This window comes from Heptranchias perlo, chromosome 10 (genome assembly GCF_035084215.1).
Source record: "Heptranchias perlo isolate sHepPer1 chromosome 10, sHepPer1.hap1, whole genome shotgun sequence".
NCBI classification, from domain to species: Eukaryota; Metazoa; Chordata; class Chondrichthyes; order Hexanchiformes; family Hexanchidae; genus Heptranchias; species Heptranchias perlo.
The window spans coordinates 24,659,410-24,683,972 of record NC_090334.1 but is presented as its reverse complement, the minus strand read 5'-3'; the positions used below and the strand labels follow the sequence as shown (position 1 = coordinate 24,683,972).

The following is a 24,563-nucleotide window of genomic DNA, read 5'->3' as shown; positions in this document are numbered from 1 at the left end:
CTAATCCTAAATTCATGCCTCCTTATTACCGATTCACTGATCAGTGGAAATAATCTTTTACCCTTTTAGTATTAATTCTAAAAAATTCAATTAGATTCCCCTTTAACCTTCTCTGCTCCAGTAAGTACTGCCCTAGATTTTTCAAGTGTCATCACAACTAAATCCTCTCATCCCGGTATCATTCTAATGAATCTACATCGAACCATTTCCATGGTTGTATTATTTTTCTCTACCATGGAGAGGCGGGGAGAGAGCGGGGGTTCGTGTCAGTGGCCGGGAAGCCTGGAAGTACTGGGAAGGTGGAGGTCCTGCCAAATTTAACGGCAAGACCTCATTAGAATTTATTTTGTTCCATTTCCCGCCCAGCAGTCGGCCAGATTGAGAGGCTGGTCGGCTGCCGGACGAGAAAGCCTGCTCTACAAGGCCGCAGTCACAGATCGCTGGGGGCAGCGGCGAGGAGGGAGTGAGGAAGGGAGAGATTGCGGGGGTGGGGGGGGGGGGGGGAGGAGAGATTGCGGGGGAGAGATCGAGACCGCGGGGGGAGGGGAAGAGACCGCGGGGGGAGGGGAAGAGACCGCGGGGGGAGGGGAAGAGACCGCGGGGGGGGAGGAAGAGACCGCGGGGGGGGAGGAAGAGACCGCGGGGTGGGGGGGGGTGATGAGACTACGGGGTGGGGGGGGGGGAGGAAGAGACCGCGGGCGGGGGAGGAAAAGGCCACAGGGTGGGGGGGGGGGAAGAAGAGACCGCGGGGTGGGGGGGGAGGAAGAGACCGCGGGGTGGGGGGGGGGAGGAAGAGACCGCAGGGTGGGGGGGGGGAGGAAGAGACCGCAGGGTGGGGGGGGGGGGGAGGAAGAGACCGCGGGGTGGGGGGGGAGGAAGAGACCGCGGGGTGGGGGGGGAGGAAGAGACCGCGGGGTGGGGGGGGGGGAGGAAGAGACCGCGGGGTGGGGGGGGGGAGGAAGAGACCGCGGGGTGGGGGGGGGGGGAGGAAGAGACCGCGGGGTGGGGGGGGAGGAAGAGACCGCGGGGTGGGGGGGGGGGAGGAAGAGACCGCGGGGTGGGGGGGGAGACTGCGGGGTGGGGGGGGGCGGAAGAGACCGCGGGATAGGGGGGGGAGGAAGAGAGCACGGGGTGGGGGGGGTTGGAAGAGACCGCGGGGTGGGGGGGGGGGGAGGAAGAGACCACGGGGTGGGGGGGGAGGAAGAGAGCACGGGGTGGGGGGGGTTGGAAGAGACCGCGTGGTTTGTGGGGGGGGAAGAGACCGCGGGGTGGGGGGGGAGGGAGACCGCGGGGTGGGGGGGAAGAGACCGCGGGTTGGGGGGGGAGGAAGAGACAACGGGGTGGTGGGGGAGGGAAGAGACCACGGGGCGAGGGGGTGAAGAGACTACGGGGTGGGAGGAGGAGGAAGAGACCGCGGGGGGGGGGGGGGGGGGAGGAAAAGGCCACAGGGTAGTGGGGGGGGGGGGGAAGAGACCGTGGGGTGGGGGGAAGAGACCACGGGGGGAACTGAATGTCACGGCAAAAGATGTGTGTGAGGGACCGGGGGAAGTATTTCTCTCCTCCTGGCCCACAAGTAGTGCTGGAAGAGCACTTACCTGCTGGAGCTGGCTGCTCTCGCCTCCCTTCAGCTACCGAGTTTCCTGAGCCCTGAGAAACCCGGGCCACAGCCGTTAAATTTTAATGGCTGCTCGAATTTGAAGAACGCAGCCTCATTTAAATATTATAATCACTGACCCGCCTCTCCAGAGCGGGTTAGTCGGACTCCCCCAAACCGCCGCAGTTAAACCGGAAGTAGGTGCGTTCACAGCGGGTTGGGGCCGGGTTTCACATTTGTAACAATTTAACCTCCCCCCTACCCCAACCCTCTCCCGCCTGTCGTGGGGAGGGTTAAAATCACCCCCATGGTGTCCAACGCTAAACACTCCGAGTGCAGCCTAACCAATTTGCCTCAAAACAAATGGATATTTCTGCTGGAATGCAGGTCCCCACCTGGAAACAAGAGTACTGTCTGCCATTAAAATCTGTAATAATTCAGCTGCTTTGGCCGGTCAAGTATTTTGGGGTAAAGAGCTTAAGACTTGGCGAGGTGTGTGTGGACAACATGTATCTTAACAAAGATTACAATAAGTAACCATGCCGACAGCGTTTCTCCAACTGCTAAAAGCTGAAAAATTCAAATCAAGAAACATCTGACATTATTTGTCTGCGTGATCTGATTCCCCTTCAGAATAAACAAAGGCGGACCACTCTATAGTACAGTGATAAGTGTCACTCCACAAAGGCGACGGATATATTCATCACTGACATTTCCTTCAAGCACTTCCAAACAAGTATTCATCAAAGGGCTCCTGTGCTGATTATGTAACTGCGCTGGCCAAAAAGGCTGCTCTTCAAGCAATGTTGGATCACTTGGATTTGATTACAGGTTATAAATAGAATAATGTTACTTAATTTAACTCTAGGGGTAGTCTAGTTTGAGAAGCATTGTTTGCATCGCCTTAAAAAAAACAAAGCAATGTGACATTAGTCTCCCGGTGAAGAGGAGCAACAATGTTGTAAGCAGCTGTAGGATTAAAACCCTGCAATTGTTTCAAATAGCTGAGGACATGAAAACAAATAGATATGCTTTCAGCGCCAAAGAACAAATCCTGCTTACAGATTTGTAACTGTAAGCATTACTGTCATTAATTGTGTGTCAGGATTGATGAGTTCCGGCAGTAATCTCTTTTTGTTGAATACTATTTTATCAGAATGTTATTGTGAGAATAGATGTTTGAAGGGAGAAATCCTGGCACACAATAAAACAATTAATAAAACAGTTGTCCTGACCCCAGTGCACTTAAGGATGTAGTATTAGACTGTAGTTTCCAGTCTGAGCCTGATATATGGAGTGATGCAGGGCCAGCAAGCCAGAGTTATATTTCCTGGTTCATTACTCTGTGCCAAAGAACCCTGAAGCTCTCCACATGGATGTTTGTGGACGTACAGAACTCTACTCACCATAGTTCAATTTTCATGTTTCACCAGGACTTCTAACTAACATTAAAATGAAGTTCAACAGGTTCCCAGGTAGCACCTATGAACTTTTTAAACTTAAAGCTCCCACCAAGCTGCAATTATGATGCAGTGGGTGCAAAGCCCATGCTAAGCATCGTGAGATGAATGCCTCGAGATGATCCCACGTCTTTTGTTTTTGTGTGCTTTGGGTGACTCTACAACCTTAATTTCAAAACAACATTGATGTGAAGCCAAAATGGCTTTGCAAACTGTATGCTATAGTCACAGCTTGACTCCATTGGTAGCACTTTCACCTCTGGGTCAGAAGGTTATGGGTTCAAATCCAATATAAGTGCACAATTTGGGCGATGCTTCAGTGCAGTATAGAGGGAGTGCTGCACTGTCAGAGGTCCGTAGTTAATGTATCACTTTGGGAGAGATGTTAAAACTGAGTCACCTGGTAGTTGTTTAAGATCCCACAGTGCTATTTGAAGAAGAGCGGGGAGTTCAGCTGGTGTCCTGGGTAACAGTCGGCCCTCATTCACCACTACCATAAACAGATTGGCTGGTTGTTCATCTCACTTTCTGTTTGTGGGCCCTTACTATGCATTCAACAACCTCCACATTCTTCCACAGAGCAACAATGACTGTGCTTTAAGGGGACTCATTAGATATGAACCACTTTGGGATCTCCTGAGTGATGTGATTAAAGGGCTATAAAAATGCAAGTTTGTTTATTCTTTCCGGAGTGAAGGCAGACACACTATTTGCTTGGGGAATTGGGGCTGTGCCAGCCAATGTTATTTTTTTCTATTCTTTCATACAAGGCCAAAAAAGGAAGAAAGCAGTTGTTATGCATACAGTGCAACAAATTCTTTATGCATTGGCTCATATAACAATGTAGTCAGAATGGTTTATCTTTATGGAGAAGCCAATTTACCATTTTTAATTTTTTAAAATTGCTTCCTTGTACCAGGCATCTCCACACAATCTTCTTCAATGGGAAGAGGGGGTAGGGGACTCCTCTAGAGCCGCCATCGGTGCTGCTCTCTGATAGCTAATAAGAGTGCTTTCAGTGGAGAAATGCCTGGCTGTTGCCGTGCACTCTACTTAAAGAAAGAATTTGCATTTACATAGCGACTCCATCAATCATAACTGTGGCTGGCAGAGTAGAATGATGGGCACCTGGGTGGTTTCAAATCGGGAGCAGATTGGCCCCCCCCGAAAGGGTGCGGGATTCTCATTAAGTATGGGGCGCCCACAATGCAGCACTTTGGAACCATTCACAGGAGCACTCGAGAAATTTCCCGATTTTCCATAAGGCCAGTCCACCCCTGTTGAAAAATGAACAATGTAGTGAGTGCACAGGCAATCCATCCAGTCTTCGATTTCAGTTAATTGAATCTGTGTGGGAAATATCTCCACAGAACATCAGAATGGCAAAGCAACGCCACAAAGCATTAGACCTATACTCTCTGGAGTTAAGAAGAATGAGAGGTGATCTAATTGAAACATATAAGATTCTCAGGGGGCTCCACAGGGTAGATGCTGAGAGGTTGTTTCCCCTGGCTGGAGAGTCTAGAACTAGGGGGCATAATCTCAGGATAAGGGGTGGACTGTTTAAGAGTGAGATGAGGAGGAATTTCTTCACTCAGAGGGTTGTGAATCTTTAGAATTCTCTACCCCAGAGGGCTGTGGATGCTGAGTCGTTGAGTATATTCAAATGTAAGGAATCTTACAACACCAGGTTATAGTCCAACTGTTTTATTTGAAAATCACAAGCTTTCGGAGGCTTTCTCCTTCGTCAGGTGAGTGTGGGATTCCATGGAAGGTTACCGCATTTATAGTCAGAGAACAATACCTGGTGATTACAGATAATCTTTCCAACTGCCCGTTGTCAAGGCAATCAAAGTGTTCAGACAGAGAGATGTTACCTACAGGACCACCGAATATACAAACGGCCACGTTGGCCGAGTCACAGGAGTATGAACCATGTACCTGGTGGGTGGTGTCCTCTCGTGTGATGGTGGTATCTGTGTCGATGATCTGGCACGTCTTGCAGAGGTTGCAAACTACGCCATGTTCTCCGCAGCCTTCAACATGTCATCGATGACGACGAACACCTCGCTAAGGCCATCCCCACACCTCCACTACTCGCCTTCAAACAGCCACCCAACCTCAAACAGACCATCGTTCGCAGCAAATTACCCAGCTTTCAGGAGAACAGCGTCCACGACACCACACAACCCTGCCACGGCAACCTCTGCAAGACATGCCAGATCATCGACTCTAGGGATATGGGGATCAGGCTAGAAAGTGGAGTTGAGGTCGAAGATCGGCCATGTCTTATTGAATGGCGGAGTAGGCCTACTTGGGAAATTTCCCGATTTTCCATATGGCCAAACCACCCCAGTAGAAAAATAAACAATGTAGTGAGTGCACAGGCAATCTATCCAATCTTCGATTTCAGTTAATTGAATCTGTGTGGGAAATATCTCCACACGATATATGCTCCACAAGAGCCTAATCATGGCACGTAAATTAAATTGACAAGCTGCCAGCGTAAAGCACACTCCCCATAGACAGCTCACCGATTGAGAGAACGGGAAATCCGGCAGGGCACCTACTACTTAAAGACATCCTGCAGCCCCTTAAAGGGGAGGTGCTTTGTATTATGGTGGATAGCAAGCATCAAGATTGTGCAGCAGTGGGCAAGATGACTTCGACCAGGGCTCCCAGATGCTCTGATCCAGCAGTGGACATGCTGAATGGCCAAATGAGCATTTACATAAGAACATATTTCTTATGTTCTTATGTAAAGCAGCTTTAACTAACTATTTTTCAGCTGCAAAAAACTTACAGAAATATTCATTAAAATTGTTTTTTTTCTGATTAGCACCGAATGAAAGTACCAAGTAAAGAATAATGGATATTCAGGAGGGTTTCTATTTCAGATTTCCAGCATCCACAGTATTTTGCTTTTGTTTTAGGGGGTTGAGCAATATCGTAATTTTACCTCATTTACAATGCAATGGTCAGACTACATTTGAAGTATTGCATTCAGTTCTGGTAACCATGCTACAGGAGCAGACACAAGCACTGGAGAGAACAGCAAGAAGACCAATGCTGAGAGTAAAGGGGATGAGTTATGAGAAAAGATTACAGAAACTTAAGCCCTACAATTTGGAGGAAAAGTTAAGAGGAAACCTCACTGAGATGTATAAAATATTATATTACATTTATGGGTAAATTTGTGGAGTCTGAGCCAGCGATGAGGTACCTAACCTGCCACCAGCCCATAGTGATTTTCCATCCATTAACTTCAATTATATTTGCTGGTTAAAGAAAAAAGGAACGAGCATTTATATAGTGCCTTTCACAACCTCGAGATGTCCCAAAGCTATGAAGTACTTCTTTTGAAGTGAAGTCACTGTTGTAATGTAGGAAACACGGCAGCCAATTTGCACACAGCAAGATCCCACAAACAGCAATGAGATAATGACCAGATAATCTGTTCAGTAATGTTGGTTGAGGGATAAATATTGGCCAGGACACTGAGGAATACTCCCCATCTCTTCTTCGAAATAGAATTTCAAAGAATGGTTGTGGGCAAAGTATTTCACAATTGGGCTGGACTCAGGAAAGTTAAGCAACAGTGTAAACTCTGAATATTATAGGAAAGCAGGACCAGATGACATGTATTTAAATCAATGAATATTTTCAAAGAGATATCGTGAAGAGTTTCTTCACTCAAAGACTGATAGATGTTTGGAACAACCTGCCAGGTCAGTTAATAGTGGCAAAACTTAGAGACATTCAAAAAGACTTTGGATATTCTAACTGAGAGCTAGATTATAAAAGCTCATGAACCAAATGGCCTTATTTCATTCTTGACTTTTAAGTTCTTATAAACAACGACATCAAAGTTGGATTAATTTCAGAACTATCAGCAGAAACCTGAAATTAAATTACAGCTTTGAGATGACTTCCATGTCTTCATTATTTCACTTTTTTCATAATATACTAGTCTTCCTGTGGCGTTGCAGACGGGGAGTCAAGAGCAAGGGGGTGGTTTTCATTTTGAGTGCCTATCGGGTGGGCGGTGAGCAGGGCATATGCTGCACCCACCCAAAGGAATAGAGGCTTCAGCGCAGAAACAGGCCTTTCAGCCCAACTGGTCCATGCTGGCATTTATGTTCCACACAAGCCTAATCATGGCACGTACTTCTGCCTCTTGGCCACGCTTGCTGCATCTTCCTGTCATCACGCACACGATGGCAAGCTGCCTCATACGTGTTCAAAACCCCTAAACAAAGAGTTTTCCAGTAATGATTCCAATGTCTGGACAGGTCTGGTGACGTCCTCTAATACAGCCCACAGAGTAAGGTTAGAGGGTGGGAGATAATTGGACCAGGTCATAATTCAATCCCCATTTCAAAGTCACACATTCTGTCCTTATATTTATATAATGCTTAGATGTTATATTACTTATAGTTAGATAGCAGGACTTATGGCAATTTGGGAAGTAGAGTTGATTGGAGCACAGTAGTTTCTCTGCAGGACAGGCCAAGGAGCTGGGAGACACAAAACTGGTGGGCTACAGGAGGATGTAATTACATCGTGACAAGTTTACATAGGCAGCTTCCATTATAAATGTGCACATAAGAATCTATATTGGAAAAAGTTGACACAAAAGTGTGATAATACACAACAATAGCAAGTTCATGCAGGTGTAAGATTTTTAATATATTATCGATAGTATCAAGTTCATAAAGGCATTTGTGTTTCCATTTGCGTCCCTTTTTTAATTTACCATCACTAGCTGCCAGTGTTGAGGAGTACACTGAATATCAGTTCACTCCAAGCAGTTGATGCACAACAGCATGCTGAAGAATGAACAATTCTGACATACTCTTGAAAGTTTAATTTCATGATAACCAACTGTTGGTTAATACTGTGACACCTAATAAATATTCCTACTCACAACGTGAACTCAATTCACTCATGATTTCATAGCTTGAGAGTTATCTGACCAGCCTCAATTCTACAGATATTTACAACAGGGCATAGCTGCCCATGATATATTCTCCATTTACTTTTTCAGATAATTATCACAGAACAATCACCTATTTAACAGTACCATGTCCATTTTAACAGCAGCTAACAACCACAAAAAATGGTAAATACAATCATTGTGAATTAAAAAGAATACATCATTAGCAAAGGCAGTTTGTAACTATAATAGAAGATTTTTTTTACATTTATGTTTTAGTGATACTCTATTACACACAGATAATTAGCAGAAAAAAAATCTATCCGTACATCCCTGAAAATATCAATTTGATCGCAAATGATATCATATAATATTTTCGCCATTCAACCTAAATTAATTTATTACTGAGACTCCTTTGCCTTATACAGAGTTACTGAGAGATCCCGGTGTAAGTGTGACGGTGAATTGTAGCAGTCCAGTAATAAGGTTCCACCTACCTGTCCAGTGCAATGACAGTAAAGCTGAGAACAGTGACAGAACAGAAGACTTTGTGCAGGAATTTGATAATTTTGCAGAAGAGCAGGGTGTAGATCCACCAGCAGCAGTGTGGACTAGCACTCAGGATGATATCGAAAGGCACGCAAACAACACTCGCACAGATTCCAGCGCAGGCCAGGTTTTTGATGAAGCGGTTTGTGACGGACTTGAATACTGATGTGCGGCATGTTGACCATAATACCATAAGGTTTCCTGTATAAAATAAAATGGCAAATTTGTGGGAAACATGCAGGAATAAAATACAGCAATGGTGTTTTGTTTAGAAGTCACAGTGTCTTTTTGACATGATTAATGTGCCTTTAAGACATGGCATGCAGCACAAAAATGATTAACATTATTGATTTTACAGAAATGATAATAGAGTAGAATGGATAGAGACACAACTGCCTTAAATTTCTGTTTACTTCCTCCACCCCACTATTCTCCCCTGCTCTCCTGGAACTACTAACTCATGTACAGTTCCACAGGTGCCAATAGCCCTCTGGTATGTCCCTTGTAGTTATTCTTTAGATGTCAGTGAGCATCGTCAGGCTATTTGATCATGTGGGGGGGGTGGGGTGGTGATAGCCATGTCCAACCCTTAGATGCAGGGTTATGGAGAATAATCAGCAATGACTTTTTTTTGCATCTGAAATACAGGACACTGAAGCCGATTGTCACATTCCTAGTCCGACTACTGCCCCTGTTGAGATCAGCTAACTCAACACAAGATCAGAATTTAAAGCTAAACATCATGGTTTATTTGGTTTAGTAGCACAACAGGCGGTCCTTTGGCCCATCAAATCATGAGGGATTTTACCTGATATTTCTGGATATTATTCCTCTGGTCTCTGTATAAGCTCCTTCAGTGTCTGCTTCTTTGTCTCTGTGAGAAAGTGTAGTTTCAGGTCACCCTAACCATTTTCATACTGGCTACAATAAAGGAACAAGGGTAAAAGGAAGAAACAAAGATGCCTGGAAAATATTGAATGAGAGGTAAATGGCTTTAACCAAACGGACTTTGAACTTCAAGTTAAACTGTCCTTATAATATGCCTGTCTATGATTTTGTGGAGGCTGGAGTAATTAGGCAATTCCAACCAGATTCTAGTTTGCTAAATTAGTTCCTCAAGATTCAATTCCATATGTAACTGTTTGGAACGGTCGAGTATTGGGATACTGATTAACTCTAAAGTTGGGCCTCAGTTTTGTTTGTTTGTTTTCAGAAGCTTAAGTCGACTAGGACATCTTTCAATGTGAAAGATGTCCTAGTATTCCATATTTTCTCCAATCACTGAGGATTCCAACTTTTATCTCATACTGCCTTTGTGAGCATTCTGTATATATTTTCTATATAAACTGAAATAAAACAGAAAATGCCGGAAACATTCAGCGGGTCAGGCATGTGTCGGTAGAGAGAAAAACAGAGTTAACGTTTCAGAAGGATGACCTTTCATCAGAACACATCAGTTAACATAAAATATGCAACAGAGAAGCTTCATTTTGACATCAACATTCCAGTTTAACCAAGAAAAAGGTAGAATCTGATTAAAAGATGAAACATTGTGCACCAGTTAACAGATATTGGCATTTCCAGCAACATAGATTTATCCCATCGCTGCTACAAACTGATAATTAAGTTGGAACAAGTTGTACTAAGGAAGACATTTAACCATATTTAGAATCCATTCAACAACAGAGGGATAAAAACAGCAGGCTGGTACAAACATATTGAACTTTTGAATCTGTCCTTGTACTGATCATAAAGGTGGATTTTTTTTATGTCGTACAATGTTGAATCATGCCTCAATAATCTACTGTAATCAAATTGCTATAAACAGTAACTAGCATAATAGCTTTTTCAAAGCTAGTCCAACCCAGCACATACTGGAATTTGTTTAAAAGTATTCACGGAGCATATTCTTCTTGTTAACGTTTTTGAATCGGCTCCAAAGATATTTAAAATTAAAATGCTTTGCAGGGTGTACCACGACTAAAGAATAATGTAAAGAGAATAACGGATACCTGGCAGCCATTTATAGTAGTGTGACGGTCAGATAACATAAGCAATTTATAATCATCATCTGAACCTTGGAACAAGATTACAGCCTTAAAAACGCCTGGTTTACTTTATTTTCTTTTGATAATAGATATGCTACATAGTTCAGAGGATGTTTTTATTCAGGTTCATTTGGGAGTTTTTCTGCAGCCTGTCATTAGCAGATGCTGATAGGAAATACATTCCATAGCATTGATTCGTGATGACACTGCAGGATTGATGATTGTAACCGTGTCACCGCAAGTTTATTGAGTAACAATGCGTCACCGATTGCTGAGGAATAACATGATCAATATATATGACTTACAATGTCCAATATCCCAAAAGTGTAGCTGAGTTTCTAGGAGTTTCAAGGTCAGCACAACATGGAGCACAGGCTTTAAAATTAAAGGAGACATATCCAGAAACTCAAAACTCAAACAAAATGAAGTGATAAAATCCCAACAAGAGGTTAGTTGGATACTACTGCCCTTTTATTTGATGATGTGGAGATGCAGGTGATGGACTGGGGTGGACAAATGTAAGGAATCTTACAACACCAGGTAAAAGTCCAACAATTTTATTTTAAAATCACAACCTTTCGGAGATTATCTCCTTCGTCAGGTGAGTGAGTGAGTGAAAGGTTCTCAAATCGCATATCTTATATTAGGCTGGGACACGCTCACACCAATCAAAGGTGTCGTTGGTGTTCAGACGGGTTAGCCATGGAAAACAGTTCTGAATACACAATGGGTCAGATTACAAAGCCAGAGAGAGAAAGAGACCCGAAAGGCAGAGAGAGAGGGAGAATGTCCAGTTGTATTAAAAACAGATAACTTTTTTTCCCCCTGCTGGTGGGGTTACATGTAGCGCTACATGTAACCCCACCAGCAGGGGGAAAAAAAAGTTATCTGTTTTTAATACAACTGGACATTCTCTCTCTCTCTCTCTCTGCCTTTCGGGTCTCTTTCTCTCTCTGGCTTTGTAATCTGACCCATTGTGTATTCAGAACTGTTTTCCATGGCTAACCCGTCTGAACACCAACGACACCTTTGATTGGTGTGAGCGTGTCCCAGCCTAATATAAGATATGCGATTTGAGAACCTTTCACTCACTCACTCACTCACCTGACGAAGGAGATAATCTCCGAAAGGTTGTGATTTTAAAATAAAATTGTTGGACTATAACCTGGTGTTGTAAGATTCCTTACTTTTATTTGATAACATTTAAAAGTCAGCACACTTTTCAGAGACTGATATAAAACAGCCCAACTCCAGAGAGATCTATGGCTGTCTGAGAAACTGCATTTGTCAATCCATAAAGGAAAACTACAGTTTAATTTCAAATGAGATAGAGAAATTTTCAAGCTGCACAGTTGAAGTGGACTTTTTAATACATTTCAATAAATTTGGTCACACTTGAAGCCAGCATTGAACAATGAATTATCTGTCTACCTGTTACCTACTCCTTTACTCAGATGGAACTGATTAAAGAAGCTTTTCAACTGTGTGGGTACACTTCACCTTCTAATCTATAATTGCTTTCATAATGACCGATGAATTCTCAGGTGAATACGTCTTTGGTAAAATGCATTACCCACTATCAAACCTGATTTAATTTGTTCCACATTACCTACTCCAACATAGTGAGTGGGTTTGCATTATCTGAAAGTTGCTGCACTTTCATTGATCAATAAATACAATGCTCCAGGTTTCAGGAGAGCTCTCCCAAATTTACAATGCACTCATGCCAACAGTCTTCCTCTGAACCGGTGACTAATTGCATTCCAGGTGGTTGCACCTGTGCAGTGGGACCATCACAAATTGGCCACTGCACAAGCACAAAGTAATTGCACCATAACATCATCAACAGATAACATTGTGGTGCACAAAACATCCAGTCCAATAATACCAGAAAATGTTAGAAATAAATACATGATGAGTTAATGATGTCATCACTGGTGGTGCATATGTGATGATGTCATGCCATAGTGCCACGGTGTTGGCAGAGGGCATTCCAAAAATGCTTCCAGGTCGTGCTGTCACTGCTGTAGAACTTTCATTGGCCAAAGTTAGACAGGTGGCATGCAGAATAATGGGTATTTGTGGCTGCCAGTCTTACCTTCAGTTGGCCAGCTGCTGCAGAAGACCAGAGTTATGGGAGCTGACACTATGAAAACAACTTAAGGATGATCACAAGCTCTTTCAATATGGAATTTTAAAGATAGATGTTAAGAAGTACAATGACAGAAATCCATATTTAACTAAATTTGGACCATTTAACTCAAACTATTAAATATTTGTGTTTTGGAAAGATAGAATGGAAAGAAGAGAGAAAGGAAAAGAAAGAAAGGAAGAACAAACTTGCATTTATCCCATCTTTCATGTCCTCAGAATGTCACAATGTGCTTTACAGCCAGTGAATTACTTTGAAGTCACTGTTGTTTTGTAGGTAAACATAGCAGCCAGTTTGCACCCAAACAGCAATGAAATGAATGTCTGCTCACCTGTTTTGTTAGTGCTGGATGAGAGATGAATGGTAGCCAGGTCAGAGGGGGAACTCCAGCTCTTCTTCAAATATGGGATTTTTTTTTTACAGACTGAGGTTCGGTTTAACATATCATTTGAAAGCTGGCACCTCCAACAATGTACCGAGTGACTACTGACCACGATACAGCACGTGCGCATTTTGGCCTCTCGTCAGACCTGTCAAGTCCTCATTGTATTGCTCTATGGCGCATGCGCCCTGTCCGTGACCAATGCGCGCACGCGCAACTATGTGGGATCGAGCTCGCGCAAGCACATTTTGGCCCCAGCGTAGTCACATCAGCGCTCATGCGCAGATGTCCGATGCCGTGGCGCATTCTTTAAACATTTCTATTTGCAGGCTCCACAAAGACAACATCCCTGAGGAACAGTGAGTATCATGGTTTTAAATCTACTTGATAAATAACTAAATTTTATTGTATTAATATCAAAATGTTTAACTTTTTTTGTAAGAGGTTACATGGCTCATATGCTGTGCAACTCTTTCTCACCCAATCTCCCCTCTTCCACTGTTCAACTTCCCCTGGGTCTAAGTTTAAAGTTACCTGGGTGCACTGCCAATCCCCCGACCATGCCTGCTCTTTGCTCAAATTTGGCTTACACATTCCTGCCATCAAGATTACGCTACTCCACTAGACTACATTGGATAACTCAGCTGCTGTGATTCTGATAGAAACATAGAAAATAGGAGCAGGAGTGGACCATTTGGCCCTTTGAGCCTGCTCCGCCATTCAATATGATCATGGCTGATCCTCTATCTCAATACCATATTCCCGCTCTCACCATACCCTTTGATGCCTTTTGTATCTAGAAATCTATCTAGCTCCTTCTTAAATATATTCAGTGACTAGGCCTCCACAGCCTTCTGTGGTAGAGAATTCCACAGGTTCATCATCCTCTGAGTGAAGAAATTTCTCCTCATCTCAGTCCTAAATGTCCTACCCCATATCCTGAGACTGTGACCCCTCGTTCTGGACCCGCCCCCCTCCCCCCCCCGCAGCCAGGGGGAACATCCTCTCTGCATCCAGTCTGTCTAGCCCTGTCAGAATTTTATATGTTTCAATGAAATCCCCTCTCATTCTTATAAACTCGAGTGAATACAGGCCGAGTCAACCCAATCTCTCCTCATGCGACAGTCCTGCCATCCCAGGAATCAGTCTGGTGAACCTTCGCTGCACTCCCTCTATGGCAAGTATGTCCTTTCTTGGATAAGGAGACCAAAACTGCACACAATACTCCAGGTGTGGTCTCACCAAGGCCCTGTATTCAAATCCTCTTGCAATGAAGGCCATCATACCATTTGCCTTCCTAACTGCTTGCTGCACCTGCATGTTTGCTTTCAGTGACTGGTGTACAAAGACACCCTGGTCCCTTTCTACATCAACATTTCCTAATCTATCACCATTTAAATAATACTCAGCCTTTCTATTTTTCCTTCTGAAGTGGATAACTTCACATTTATCCACATTATACTGCATCTGCCATGTATTTGCTCACTCACTCAACTTGTCTAAATCGCCTTGAAGCCTCTTTACACCCTCCTCACAACTCATGATCCCACCTAGTTTTGTGTTGTCAGCAAACTTGGAAATAGTACATTTGGTTCCCTCACCCAAATCATTGATATATGTTGTGAATAGCTGGGGCCTGAGCACTGATCCCTGCTGTACCCCACTAGTCACTGCCTGCCACCCCAAAAAAGACCCATTTATTCCTACTCTGTTTCCTGCCTGTTAACCAATTGTCAATCCATGCCAGTATATTACCCCCAATCCCATGTGCTTTAATTTTGCACACTAACCTCTTATGTGAGACTTTATCAAAGGCCTTCTGAAAATCCAAATAAACCACATCCACTGGTTCTCCCTTATCTATTCTACCAGTTACATCCTCAAAAAACTCCAGTAGGTTTGTCAAACATGATTTTCCCTTTCATAACTCCATGTTGACTTTGTCTAGTCCCGTTGATATTTTCTAAGTGTCCTGTTATCACATCCTTTATAATAGACTCTAGCATTTTCCCCACTACTGATGTTAGGCTAACCAGTCTGTAGTTCCTTGTTTTCTCTCTCCCTCCTTTTTTAAATAGTGGGGTTACATTTGTCACCCTCCAATCTGCAGGAACTGTTCCATAATCTATAGAATTTTGGAAGATGACAACCAATGCATCCACTATTTCCATGGCTACCTCTTTTATTACTCTGGGATGCAGATTATCAGGCCCTGGGGATTTATCGGCTTTCAGTCCCATTAATTTCTCCAGCACTATTTTTGTACTAATACTAATTTCCTTTAATTCCTCCTTCTCACTAGTCCCTTGACTCCCTAGCATTTCTGGGAAGTTATTTGTGTCCTCTTCCGTGAAGACAGAACCAAAGTATTTGTTTAATTGCTCTGCCATTTCCCTGTTCCCCATTATGAATTCTCCCATTTCTGACAGTATGGGACCTACATTTGTCTTCACTAATCTTTTTCTTTTTACATACATGATCTGCTATTTAGTTGCTAACCAGACACCTCACAGGCCACAACGAAAGAAAACAATACCGCTTACATGCAACCACCAGCTTCCTTGCGAATTCTGACACCCAGGGAGACAACCGCACAGAAGCTCCAAGGTTGTCGGCTGGTGGGCCCCAAACAATGAGGCCGCCCAAAGGGATTGAAGACCAGGGGAACATTCATTACGAAGAAACAGAGAGGGGAAAAAAAGAAAAAATTACACACTCTGCAGCTTCTGTCACACCAGCGACCCACCCAGCCATCGAAGCACAGAGCCGATGATTTTATGGGTGGAGTATGAACATGGATGCTCTCGGTGGTTTCACCTTCCCAACTGGAGTGGATCCCTACACATTTGTGTGTGAGTGCTGCTCGTCATGACCAACAGTGCCTCAGTCAATGCCTGCTGCCTCCAACATACCATACGTGGAAAATGCAGCTGAGGCCCCTTCATTCTCAGTTCACAGAAATGTTGAATTTAAACTCATCTGTGTTGTGAAAGAAAATAAAACAATTTTATTTTGATAATAAAGTGTGGTGGCGATTGTCATTCAGATAAGAACGTGTATTTTTCTTCCCCAGTGAGCAGCCCGATCCCATTCCATCCCCCACTCTCATTTTTGGCCTCGATATTAACCCGGAGACGGGAAAGGAGCGCGGGGTGGATTACTCAAATTCTACATTTAAACCCCTCGCCCGACCTTCTCCCGCCTGTCGCGGTGGGCAAGTGTGGACTTCGACTTGCCCTGCAACCCACAGCAAAGGTCAGTAAACCTGTGTCATAACTGTCGGAAGGCTTTGCCAGAGGCATTCCTGGACAGTAGCCACACGCCATACAGACCCACGCATTGGGGAAAAGGAAGTAAATGTGTCATGAAATGGTGAGCTAGATGAGTATGGTCGGTTAAATGTTTTGTTTCAGTGATGGGCAAAGAGGCCTACGTTGTATGTTGCAGCCCAACTCACTCGATGCAGACGGAAACTGCACCATATGAAGTTGTATTGGGAACCTCATCCTCGTTATGTGGTCTAAGACAGTTTCTCCAGAGATTTGCAAAAACAAGCAATTTCTGGAGAATGTCAATGAGACAGCCTGAAACACCAAGGCTCCCTACAGGACTGGCACAGACTGCTGTTACTTAGGAGGCATTTTGAATGTTTGTGCTGTTCTAACCTTCGGATACACACATTTATCTGTTTCACCACTACATGCCTACTTTCTATAAACGAAATTTCCTTCCAAAGCCTGGTAGAAAGAGGCATGAAGTCTTTGACAGGCCGAACAAATGGCACCTAATGTGACTATACCCTGGAGTCTCACATTATAACCTGGTCCCTCACATTCAACAAAGCTAACAAGATGTTGAATTACACAGCCAAAATTGTCGAATATGAGTTAGAGGAAATAATGAGCAAACTTTATAGTGTTCTGGTAAAAATCATACCTGAATATTACGTCCAGTTCTAGTCATTAAGAAATAGACATTCAAGTGTTGGAGGCAGCGCAGAGAAGAGCCACCAGGCTGATCCCCAGTGTCAGGGGTATGAGACAAGACTTAAGAAACTTGGGGTTCTCATCTAGTGTGTCACATCCCACCACCCTGCTGCAGGTCACAGCGACACCATACTAATCCAATTCCCCACTCTTTCAGAGAGGCACTTCTCATTCCAACCCCTCCATTTATACTGTCACTCTGCTCCTTCCTACTGAATTAAGTCTGGTATTGTTCATCCATTCCCTCCAATTTATGATGGCACTCTTTTCTCCACCCCTCAGTTAACTTTGGCACCCTGCTCAAAAGCACTCCACCCAGTTTCTCCCTTCTTTCTCACTTAACACCACTTCCAATTGCAGCAGGACGTGGGCAGGAGCATCGAGGAGCAGAGCTGCTTTTTGTCAGCAAATGTGCACTAGGCCTTCAGAGGCAACACTGCTTTTCAAAAGCACGTACGCACATTTCCGACCACATGCGTCGCCAACGCATGCGTTCGTCGGACCGGCTTGTGAATTTCGGCATTCACTGCCAGCAGCAGCATTGTCAATAGTGGCGGTCTTGGGTCAATTGTTCTTTCATCTCTGACGCTAATTCAGCTCCTTCACACTAGGTGTTAAACATAGGAGTGAATTGCTATTGAAAAAGACAATACAAAAATAGCATAAGATTGTTGTTCTTCACTTTTATAAATGAACTAAATTAAATGCAGTGCCTATATTTAGCTTTTGACTCAATAGATAAGTTCACAACTATGGGTGCCCATTCTGAACAAACAGGAATCCAAAAGAAGATATCACTAGCCATGCCCACAACAATGCTGGAAATCTGAAGCCTTAGTCAAAAGAGACAGCATGCAATGAGAGAATATTAAAACAAAAGTCACCAAGATGGCGGATGGCCGAAGGAGGGAGGAAAATTATCCAAATCAAAAGTGCATATCTTTCTGATACCTGCAAGAAATGGGAAATGGGAGTTGCTTATCTTTCTGGGAATGCAGGAGGCACAACTATATCCCAAGGTTATCATGCAGAAGCCATGAAATACCATGAGTGAAACCTCTTGAACTGCACCATCTGTTCATTACTATTTATTAATTGCAGTGTTTGTATTCAGAAACAGGACAGGTTATGAGGGACTGAGAAACACAGGTTTTTTTAAAAAGGCGCCATTCCTCACAAACCTTTATTTTTCACAGTTAGAAGTGTCCGATTAGGTAACAGTAGGTAACCATCTCAACATTTTATGGTGTGAGTAAATGGAGTCGCAACCAGCACAATGAGCAATTGAGAAAAAAGTAGCAGACATTGATGTTCATTCCTAGTTATTATTTGTTTTCCCAATTAACTCTGCTTCTTTCCTATAGATACTGACTCTACGCTGTATCCATGAATACCAGCAGCTCTCCAGGCCTTTGGGCTCCAACAACAACAAAATGCATTTATCTGGCAGTTTTAACATAGAAAATGTCCCAAGATGCTTTCTGGGGTGGAGGGAGAGGGGAATATGGTGGCCAATGGGGAAGAGTTAGGAAAAGAGAGAAATCACCTGGTCAGAGAGAGGTTTTTAAAGGTGAAGAGGGAAGTAAAAAGGCAGAAGGGTTTCAGGAGGAAATTCCAGAGAGTAGGGCCCAGGTGGTCAAAAGGTTTGCCTTCAGTGGTGGAGTGAAGGGAGGGGGAAGAAGCACAGAAGGACAGAGTCAGAAGATGGAAGGATGCAGGTGGGGATGTAATTCTGGTGGAGGTTGCAGAGGTAAGATGGACCATGGCGGTGGAGGATTTGAAGATGAGGTCAAGGATTTTAAAATCCATGTGCTCGGGAAGAGCGCGCCAGTGAAGGTCAGTAAGGATGGGTGTGATGGACAAGCGGGATTTAGTTCAGGACAAGACATAGCTGAGCTTTGGACATGTTGGAGTTCATGGACGGTGGAGGATTCAAGGCTTGCAAGTAGTACACTAGAAAAATCAGGTAGAAAAAGCATGATTCTGCCTGAGCAAGTAGCCAGAAGGGGCTGAAGTCAGTGGCAAAGGAGCAGAGTTTATGGCAGGGTCTGATAATAAAATCTTCAGTCTTTTCAATGTTTGGTCAGAGGAAGTTTTGGCATCCACTACTTAGTGTCAAACAGGCAGTCTGACAACACAGAAGTGGATGTTGGGTTGAGGGAAATTGTCTGAAAATCGAGCCCCAATTTCCGATATCCACTATCAGCAGACATTGCTCCTGTTTGCAGCACAAAGCTGGAAAGTGACCCTTACAGCATGTATTGAAACCAAGGCCTGGAAACTCGATGGCGCCCTGCCTGTTTTACAGGAATAAAACGGGCACCAAAGCATCCAATATGTCAGGCAGGCCACTATATTGGTAAAGGCATCAAAAGAGGCATCCAGGGTCCACACCTGAAACGGGCGTTAGGCCCTTTGCATAGGCAAATAAGGAACTTAACGCCTGTTTGATGCCTCCTTTACCAAAATGGTTTGCCCTGAACGCAGCTGACGCCGAGCCGGCTGCATTCAGGAAAACCGGGTCTACGTGGGGTCTAACCAACCTGTTAGGCAGGCCGACTCCAAAGAGGTACAATTAAAAAAAAATATGTACTTGAATGTGGAGCCAGGAGGAGGAAGATTGCTCCCCCGGCTCCGCATTAAAACCACGGGCTGCTGCCAGCCACTGCTCGCCCCCCCCTCCCAGTCGATCGGGATTGATAGTGTCGCCCACATCCCAAGAACAAATGAAAAAAACATCAAGGAGGTCAACAAAGTATGTGTGGAGCTGTACCCTAGCATGAATCACTGCTTCAAGGAAGGGCTTTATAAGTGGCAACTGTATCTATACTTCATAGATTAGGAAAAGTGTTTGATCGGATGCAACACTAAAGATGTCTTGCAAAGTGTTAGAATTGATCGAAAGAAATTATATTTATTTGGAATCTTTACTGGAAAAAGCATACAGCAGTAAGAGTTGATGATCAATTTATAAAATGGATAAGGATCAGAAAATGAGCCAGATAAACGTGTTATATCAGCCAATTTTTTTTCCACATACACTCTGAATTCATTATGAGACACAGTCTGGATGGCTTCAGAATTGGTTCAATATCAATGGAAGGTTGATCAACAATCTAAAGTGTGTGTGTGTGTGGAGGGTGTGTGTGTGTGGGTGAGTGGAGGGGGTGTGTGTGTGGAGGGGGTGTGTGTGTGGGTGAGTGGAGGGTGTGTGTGTGTGGAGGGTGTGTTCGTGTGGAGGGTGTGTTCGTGTGGAGGGTGTGTGTGTGGGTGAGTGGAGGGTGTGTGTGTGTGTGTGTGTGTGTGTGGAGGGGTGTGTGTGGGTGAGTGGAGGGTGTGTGTGTGTGTGTGTGTGTGTGGAGGGTGTGTGTGTGGGTGTGTGTGTGTGGAGGGGTGTGTGTGTGTGTGTGTGTGTGGAGGGGTGTGTGTGTGGGTGTGTGGAGGGATGTGTGTGTGTGGGTGTGTGGAGGGGTGTGTGTGTGGGTGTGTGGAGGGGTGTGTGTGTGTGGGTGTGTGGAGGGGTGTGTGTGTGGGTGTGTGGAGGGGTGTGTGTGTGGGTGTGTGGAGGGGTGTGTGTGTGGGTGTGTGTGGAGGGGTGTGTGTGTGGGTGTGTGGAGGGGTGTGTGTGTGGGTGTGTGTGTGTGGAGGGTGTGTGGGTGTGTGGAGGGGTGTGTGTGGGTGAGTGGAGGGGTGTGTGTGTGTGTGTGTGGAGGGGTGTGTGTGTGTGTGTGTGGAGGGGTGTGTGTGTGGGTGTGTGGAGGGGTGTGTGTGTGGGTGTGTGTGTGTGGAGGGGTGTGTGGGTGTGTGGAGGGGTGTGTGTGTGGAGGGTGTGTGGGTGTGTGGAGGGGTGTGTGTGGGTGAGTGGAGGGGTGTGTGTGTGGGTGAGTGGAGGGATGTGTGTGTGTGGGTGTGTGGAGGGGTGTGTGTGTGTGTGTGTGGAGGGGTGTGTGTGTGGGTGTGTGGAGGGGTGTGTGTGTGGGTGTGTGTGTGTGGAGGGTGTGTGGGTGTGTGGAGGGGTGTGTGTGGGTGAGTGGAGGGGTGTGTGTGTGTGTGTGTGGAGGGGTGTGTGTGTGTGTGTGGAGGGGTGTGTGTGTGGGTGTGTGGAGGGGTGTGTGTGTGGGTGTGTGTGTGTGGAGGGTGTGGGTGTGTGTGGAGGGGTGTGTGTGGGTGTGTGTGTGTGTGTGTGTGGAGGGTTTGTGTGTGGAGGGGTGTGTGTGTGTGTGTGGAGGGGTGTGTGTGTGTGTGGAGGGGTGTGTGTGCGGGTGAGTGGAGGGGTGTGTGTGTGTGTGTGTGTGGAGGGGTGTGTGTGTGTGTGTGTGTGGAGGGGTGTGTGTGTGTGTGTGTGTGTGTGTGGAGGGTGTGTGTGTGTGTGGAGGGTGTGTGGGTGTGTGGAGGGGTGTGTGTGTGGGTGAGTGGAGGGGTGTGTGTGTGTGTGTGTGTGTGGAGGTGTGTGTGTGTGTGTGTGGAGGGGTGTGTGTGTGGGTGAGTGGAGGGGTGTGTGTGTGTGTGTGTGTGGAGGGGTGTGTGTGTGTGTGTGTGTGTGTGTGTGGAGGGGTGTGTGTGTGTGTGTGGAGGGTGTGTGTGTGTGTGGAGGGTGTGTGGGTGTGTGGAGGGGTGTGTGTGTGGGTGAGTGGAGGGGTGTGTGTGTGTGTGGAGGGGTGTGTGTGTGTGTGTGGAGGGGTGTGTGTGTGTGTGGAGGGGTGTGTGTGTGGGTGTGTGGAGGGGTGTGTGTGTGTGTGTGTGTGTGGAGGGTGTGTGGGTGTGTGGAGGGGTGTGTGTGGGTGTGTGGAGGTGTGTGTGTGTGTGTGTGTGTGGAGGGGTGTGTGTGTGTGTGTGGAGGGGTGTGTGTGTGGGTGTGTGGAGGGGTGTGTGTGTGTGTGTGTGTGTGGAGGGGTGTGTGCGTGGGTGTGTGGAGGGGTGTGTGTGGGTGTGTGTGTGTGGGTGAGTGGAGGGATGTGTGTTTTTTTATTCGTTCATGGGATGTGGGCATCACTGGCAAGGCCGGCATTTATTGCCCATCCCTAATTGCCCTTGAGAAGGTGGTGGTGAGCCGCCTTCTTGAACCGCTGCAGTCCGTGTGGTGACGGTTCTCCCACAGTGCTGATAGGAAGGGAGTTCCAGGATTTTGACCCAGCGACGATGAAGGAACGGCGATATATTTCCAAGTCAGGATGCTGTGTGACTTGGAGGGGAACGTGCAGGTGGTGGTGTTCCCATGTGCCTGCTGCTCTTGTCCTTCTAAGTGGTAGAGGTCGCGCGTTTGGGAGGTGCTGTCGAAGAAGCCTTGGCGAGTTGCTGCAGTGCATCCTGTGGATGGTGCACACTGCAGCCACAGTGCGCCGGTGGTGAAGGGAGTGAATGTTTAGGGTGGTGGATGAGGTGCCAATCAAGCGGGCTGCTTTGTCCTGGATGGTGTCGAGCTTCTTGAGTGTTGTTGGAGCTGCACTCATCCAGACAAGTGGAGAGTATTCCATCACACTCCTGACTTGTGCCTTGTAGATGGTAGAAAGGCTTTGGGGAGTCAGGAGGTGAGTCACTCGCCACAGAATACCCAGCCTCTGACCTGCTATTGCAGCCACAGTATTTATATGGCTGGTCCAGTTAAGTTTCTGGTCAATGGTGACCCCCAGGATGTTGATGGTGGGGGATTCGGCGATGGTAATGCCACTGAATGTCAAGGGGAGGTGGTTAGACTCTCTCTTGTTGGAGATGGTCATTGCCTGGCACTTGTCTGGTGCGAATGTTACTTGCCACTTATGAGCCCAAGCCTGGATGTTGTCCAGGTCTTGCTGCATGCGGGCTCGGACTGCTTCATTATTTGAGGGGATGCGAGTGGAACTGAACACTATGCAATCATCAGCAAACATCCCCATTTCTGACCTAATGATGGAGGGAAGGTCATTGATGAAGCAGCTGAAGATGGTTGGGCCTAGGACACTGCCCTGAGGAATTCCCGCAGCAATGTCCTGGGAATGAGATGATTGGCCTCCAACAACCACTACCATCTTCCTTTGTGCTAGGTATGACTCCAGCCACTGGAGGGTTTTCCCCCTGATTCCCATTGACTTCAATTTTACCAGGGCTCCTTGGTGCCACACTCGGTCAAATGCTGCCTTGATGTCAAGGGCAGTCACTCTCACCTCACCTCTGGAATTCAGCTCTTTTGCCCATGTTTGGACCAAGGCTGCAATGAGGTCTGGAGCCGAGTGGTCCTGGCGGAACCCAAACTGAGCATCGGTGAGCAGGTTATTGGTGAGTAAGTGCCGCTTGATAGCACTGTCGACGACCCCTTCCATCACTTTGCTGATGATTGAGAGTAGGCTGATGGGGCGGTAATTGGCCGGATTGGATTTGTCCTGCTTTTTGTGGACAGGACATACCTGGGCAATTTTCCACATTCTCGGGTAGATGCCAGTGTTGTAGCTGTACTGGAACAGCTTGGCTAGAGGCGCAGCTAGTTCAGGAGCATAAGTCTTCAGCACTACAGCCGGGATGTTGTCGGGGCTCATAGCCTTTGCTGTATCCAGTGCACTCAGCCGTTTCTTGATATCATGTGGAGTGAATCGAATTGGCTGAAGACTGGCTTCTGTGATGGTGGGGATAACGGGAGGAGGCCGAGATGGATCATCCACTCCGCACTTCTGGCTGAAGATGGTTGCAAACGCTTCAGCCTTGTCTTTTGCACTCATGTGCTGGACTCCGCCATTATTAAGGATGGGGATGTTTACAGAGCCTCCTCCTCCCGTTAGTTGTTTAATTGTCCACCACCATTCATGACTGGATGTGGCAGGACTGCAGAGCTTTGATCTGATCCGTTGGTTGTGGAATCGCTTAGCCCTGTCTATAGCATGTTGCTTCCGCTGTTTAGCATGCATGTAGTCCTGAGTTGTAGCTTCACCAGGTTGGCACCTCATTTTTAGGTACGCCTGTTGCTGCTCCTGGCATGCTCTTCTACACTCCTCATTGAACCAGATTGATCCCCTGGCTTGTTGGTAATGGTAGAGTGAGGAATATGCCGGGCCATGAGGTTACAGATTGTGCTGGAATACAATTCTGCTGCTGCTGATGGCCCACAGTGCCTCATGGATGCCCAGTTTTGAGCTGCTAGATCTATTCTGAATCTATCCCATTTAGCACAGTGGTAGTGCCACACAACACGTTGGATGGTGTCCTCAGTGCGAAGGCGGGACTTCATCTCCACGAGGACTGTGCGGTGGTCACTCCTACCAATACTGTCATGGACAGATGCATTTGCGACAGGTAGATTGGTGAGGACGAGGTCAAGTTAGTTTTTCCCTCGTGTTGGATCGCTCACCACCTGCCGCAGGCCCAGTCGAGCAGCTGTGTCCTTCAGGACTCGGCCAGCTCGGTCAGTATTGGTGCTACCGAGCCACTCTTGGTGATGGACATTGAAGTCCCCCACCCAGAATACATTCTGTGCCCTTGCTACCCTCAG

General features: G+C 46.0%; 1 protein-coding gene and 1 long non-coding RNA gene across 4 annotated transcripts in view; one reads left to right on the top strand and one right to left on the bottom strand.

Moving 5' to 3' along the window:
* The window catches only part of gpr176 (G protein-coupled receptor 176), a 182,209-nt gene that overhangs the window by 20,716 nt on the left and 136,930 nt on the right, over positions 1-24,563 (bottom strand). For 2 of the 3 annotated variants that reach the window (XM_067991356.1, XM_067991355.1), the window contains one exon: positions 8,488-8,740. In XM_067991356.1, coding sequence (XP_067847457.1) covers positions 8,488-8,732 — 245 coding nt within the window. In that variant the 5' untranslated portion in view covers positions 8,733-8,740. Of the gene's footprint in view, positions 1-8,487; positions 8,741-9,347; positions 9,516-24,563 lie in introns of those variants that run through there. The other variant, XM_067991357.1, reaches the window with a different exon arrangement.
* On the top strand, positions 13,369-16,144 carry LOC137326114 (uncharacterized). The gene is made up of 2 exons (XR_010964108.1): positions 13,369-13,480; positions 15,613-16,144. It is a non-coding gene; the product is annotated as an uncharacterized lncRNA (long non-coding RNA).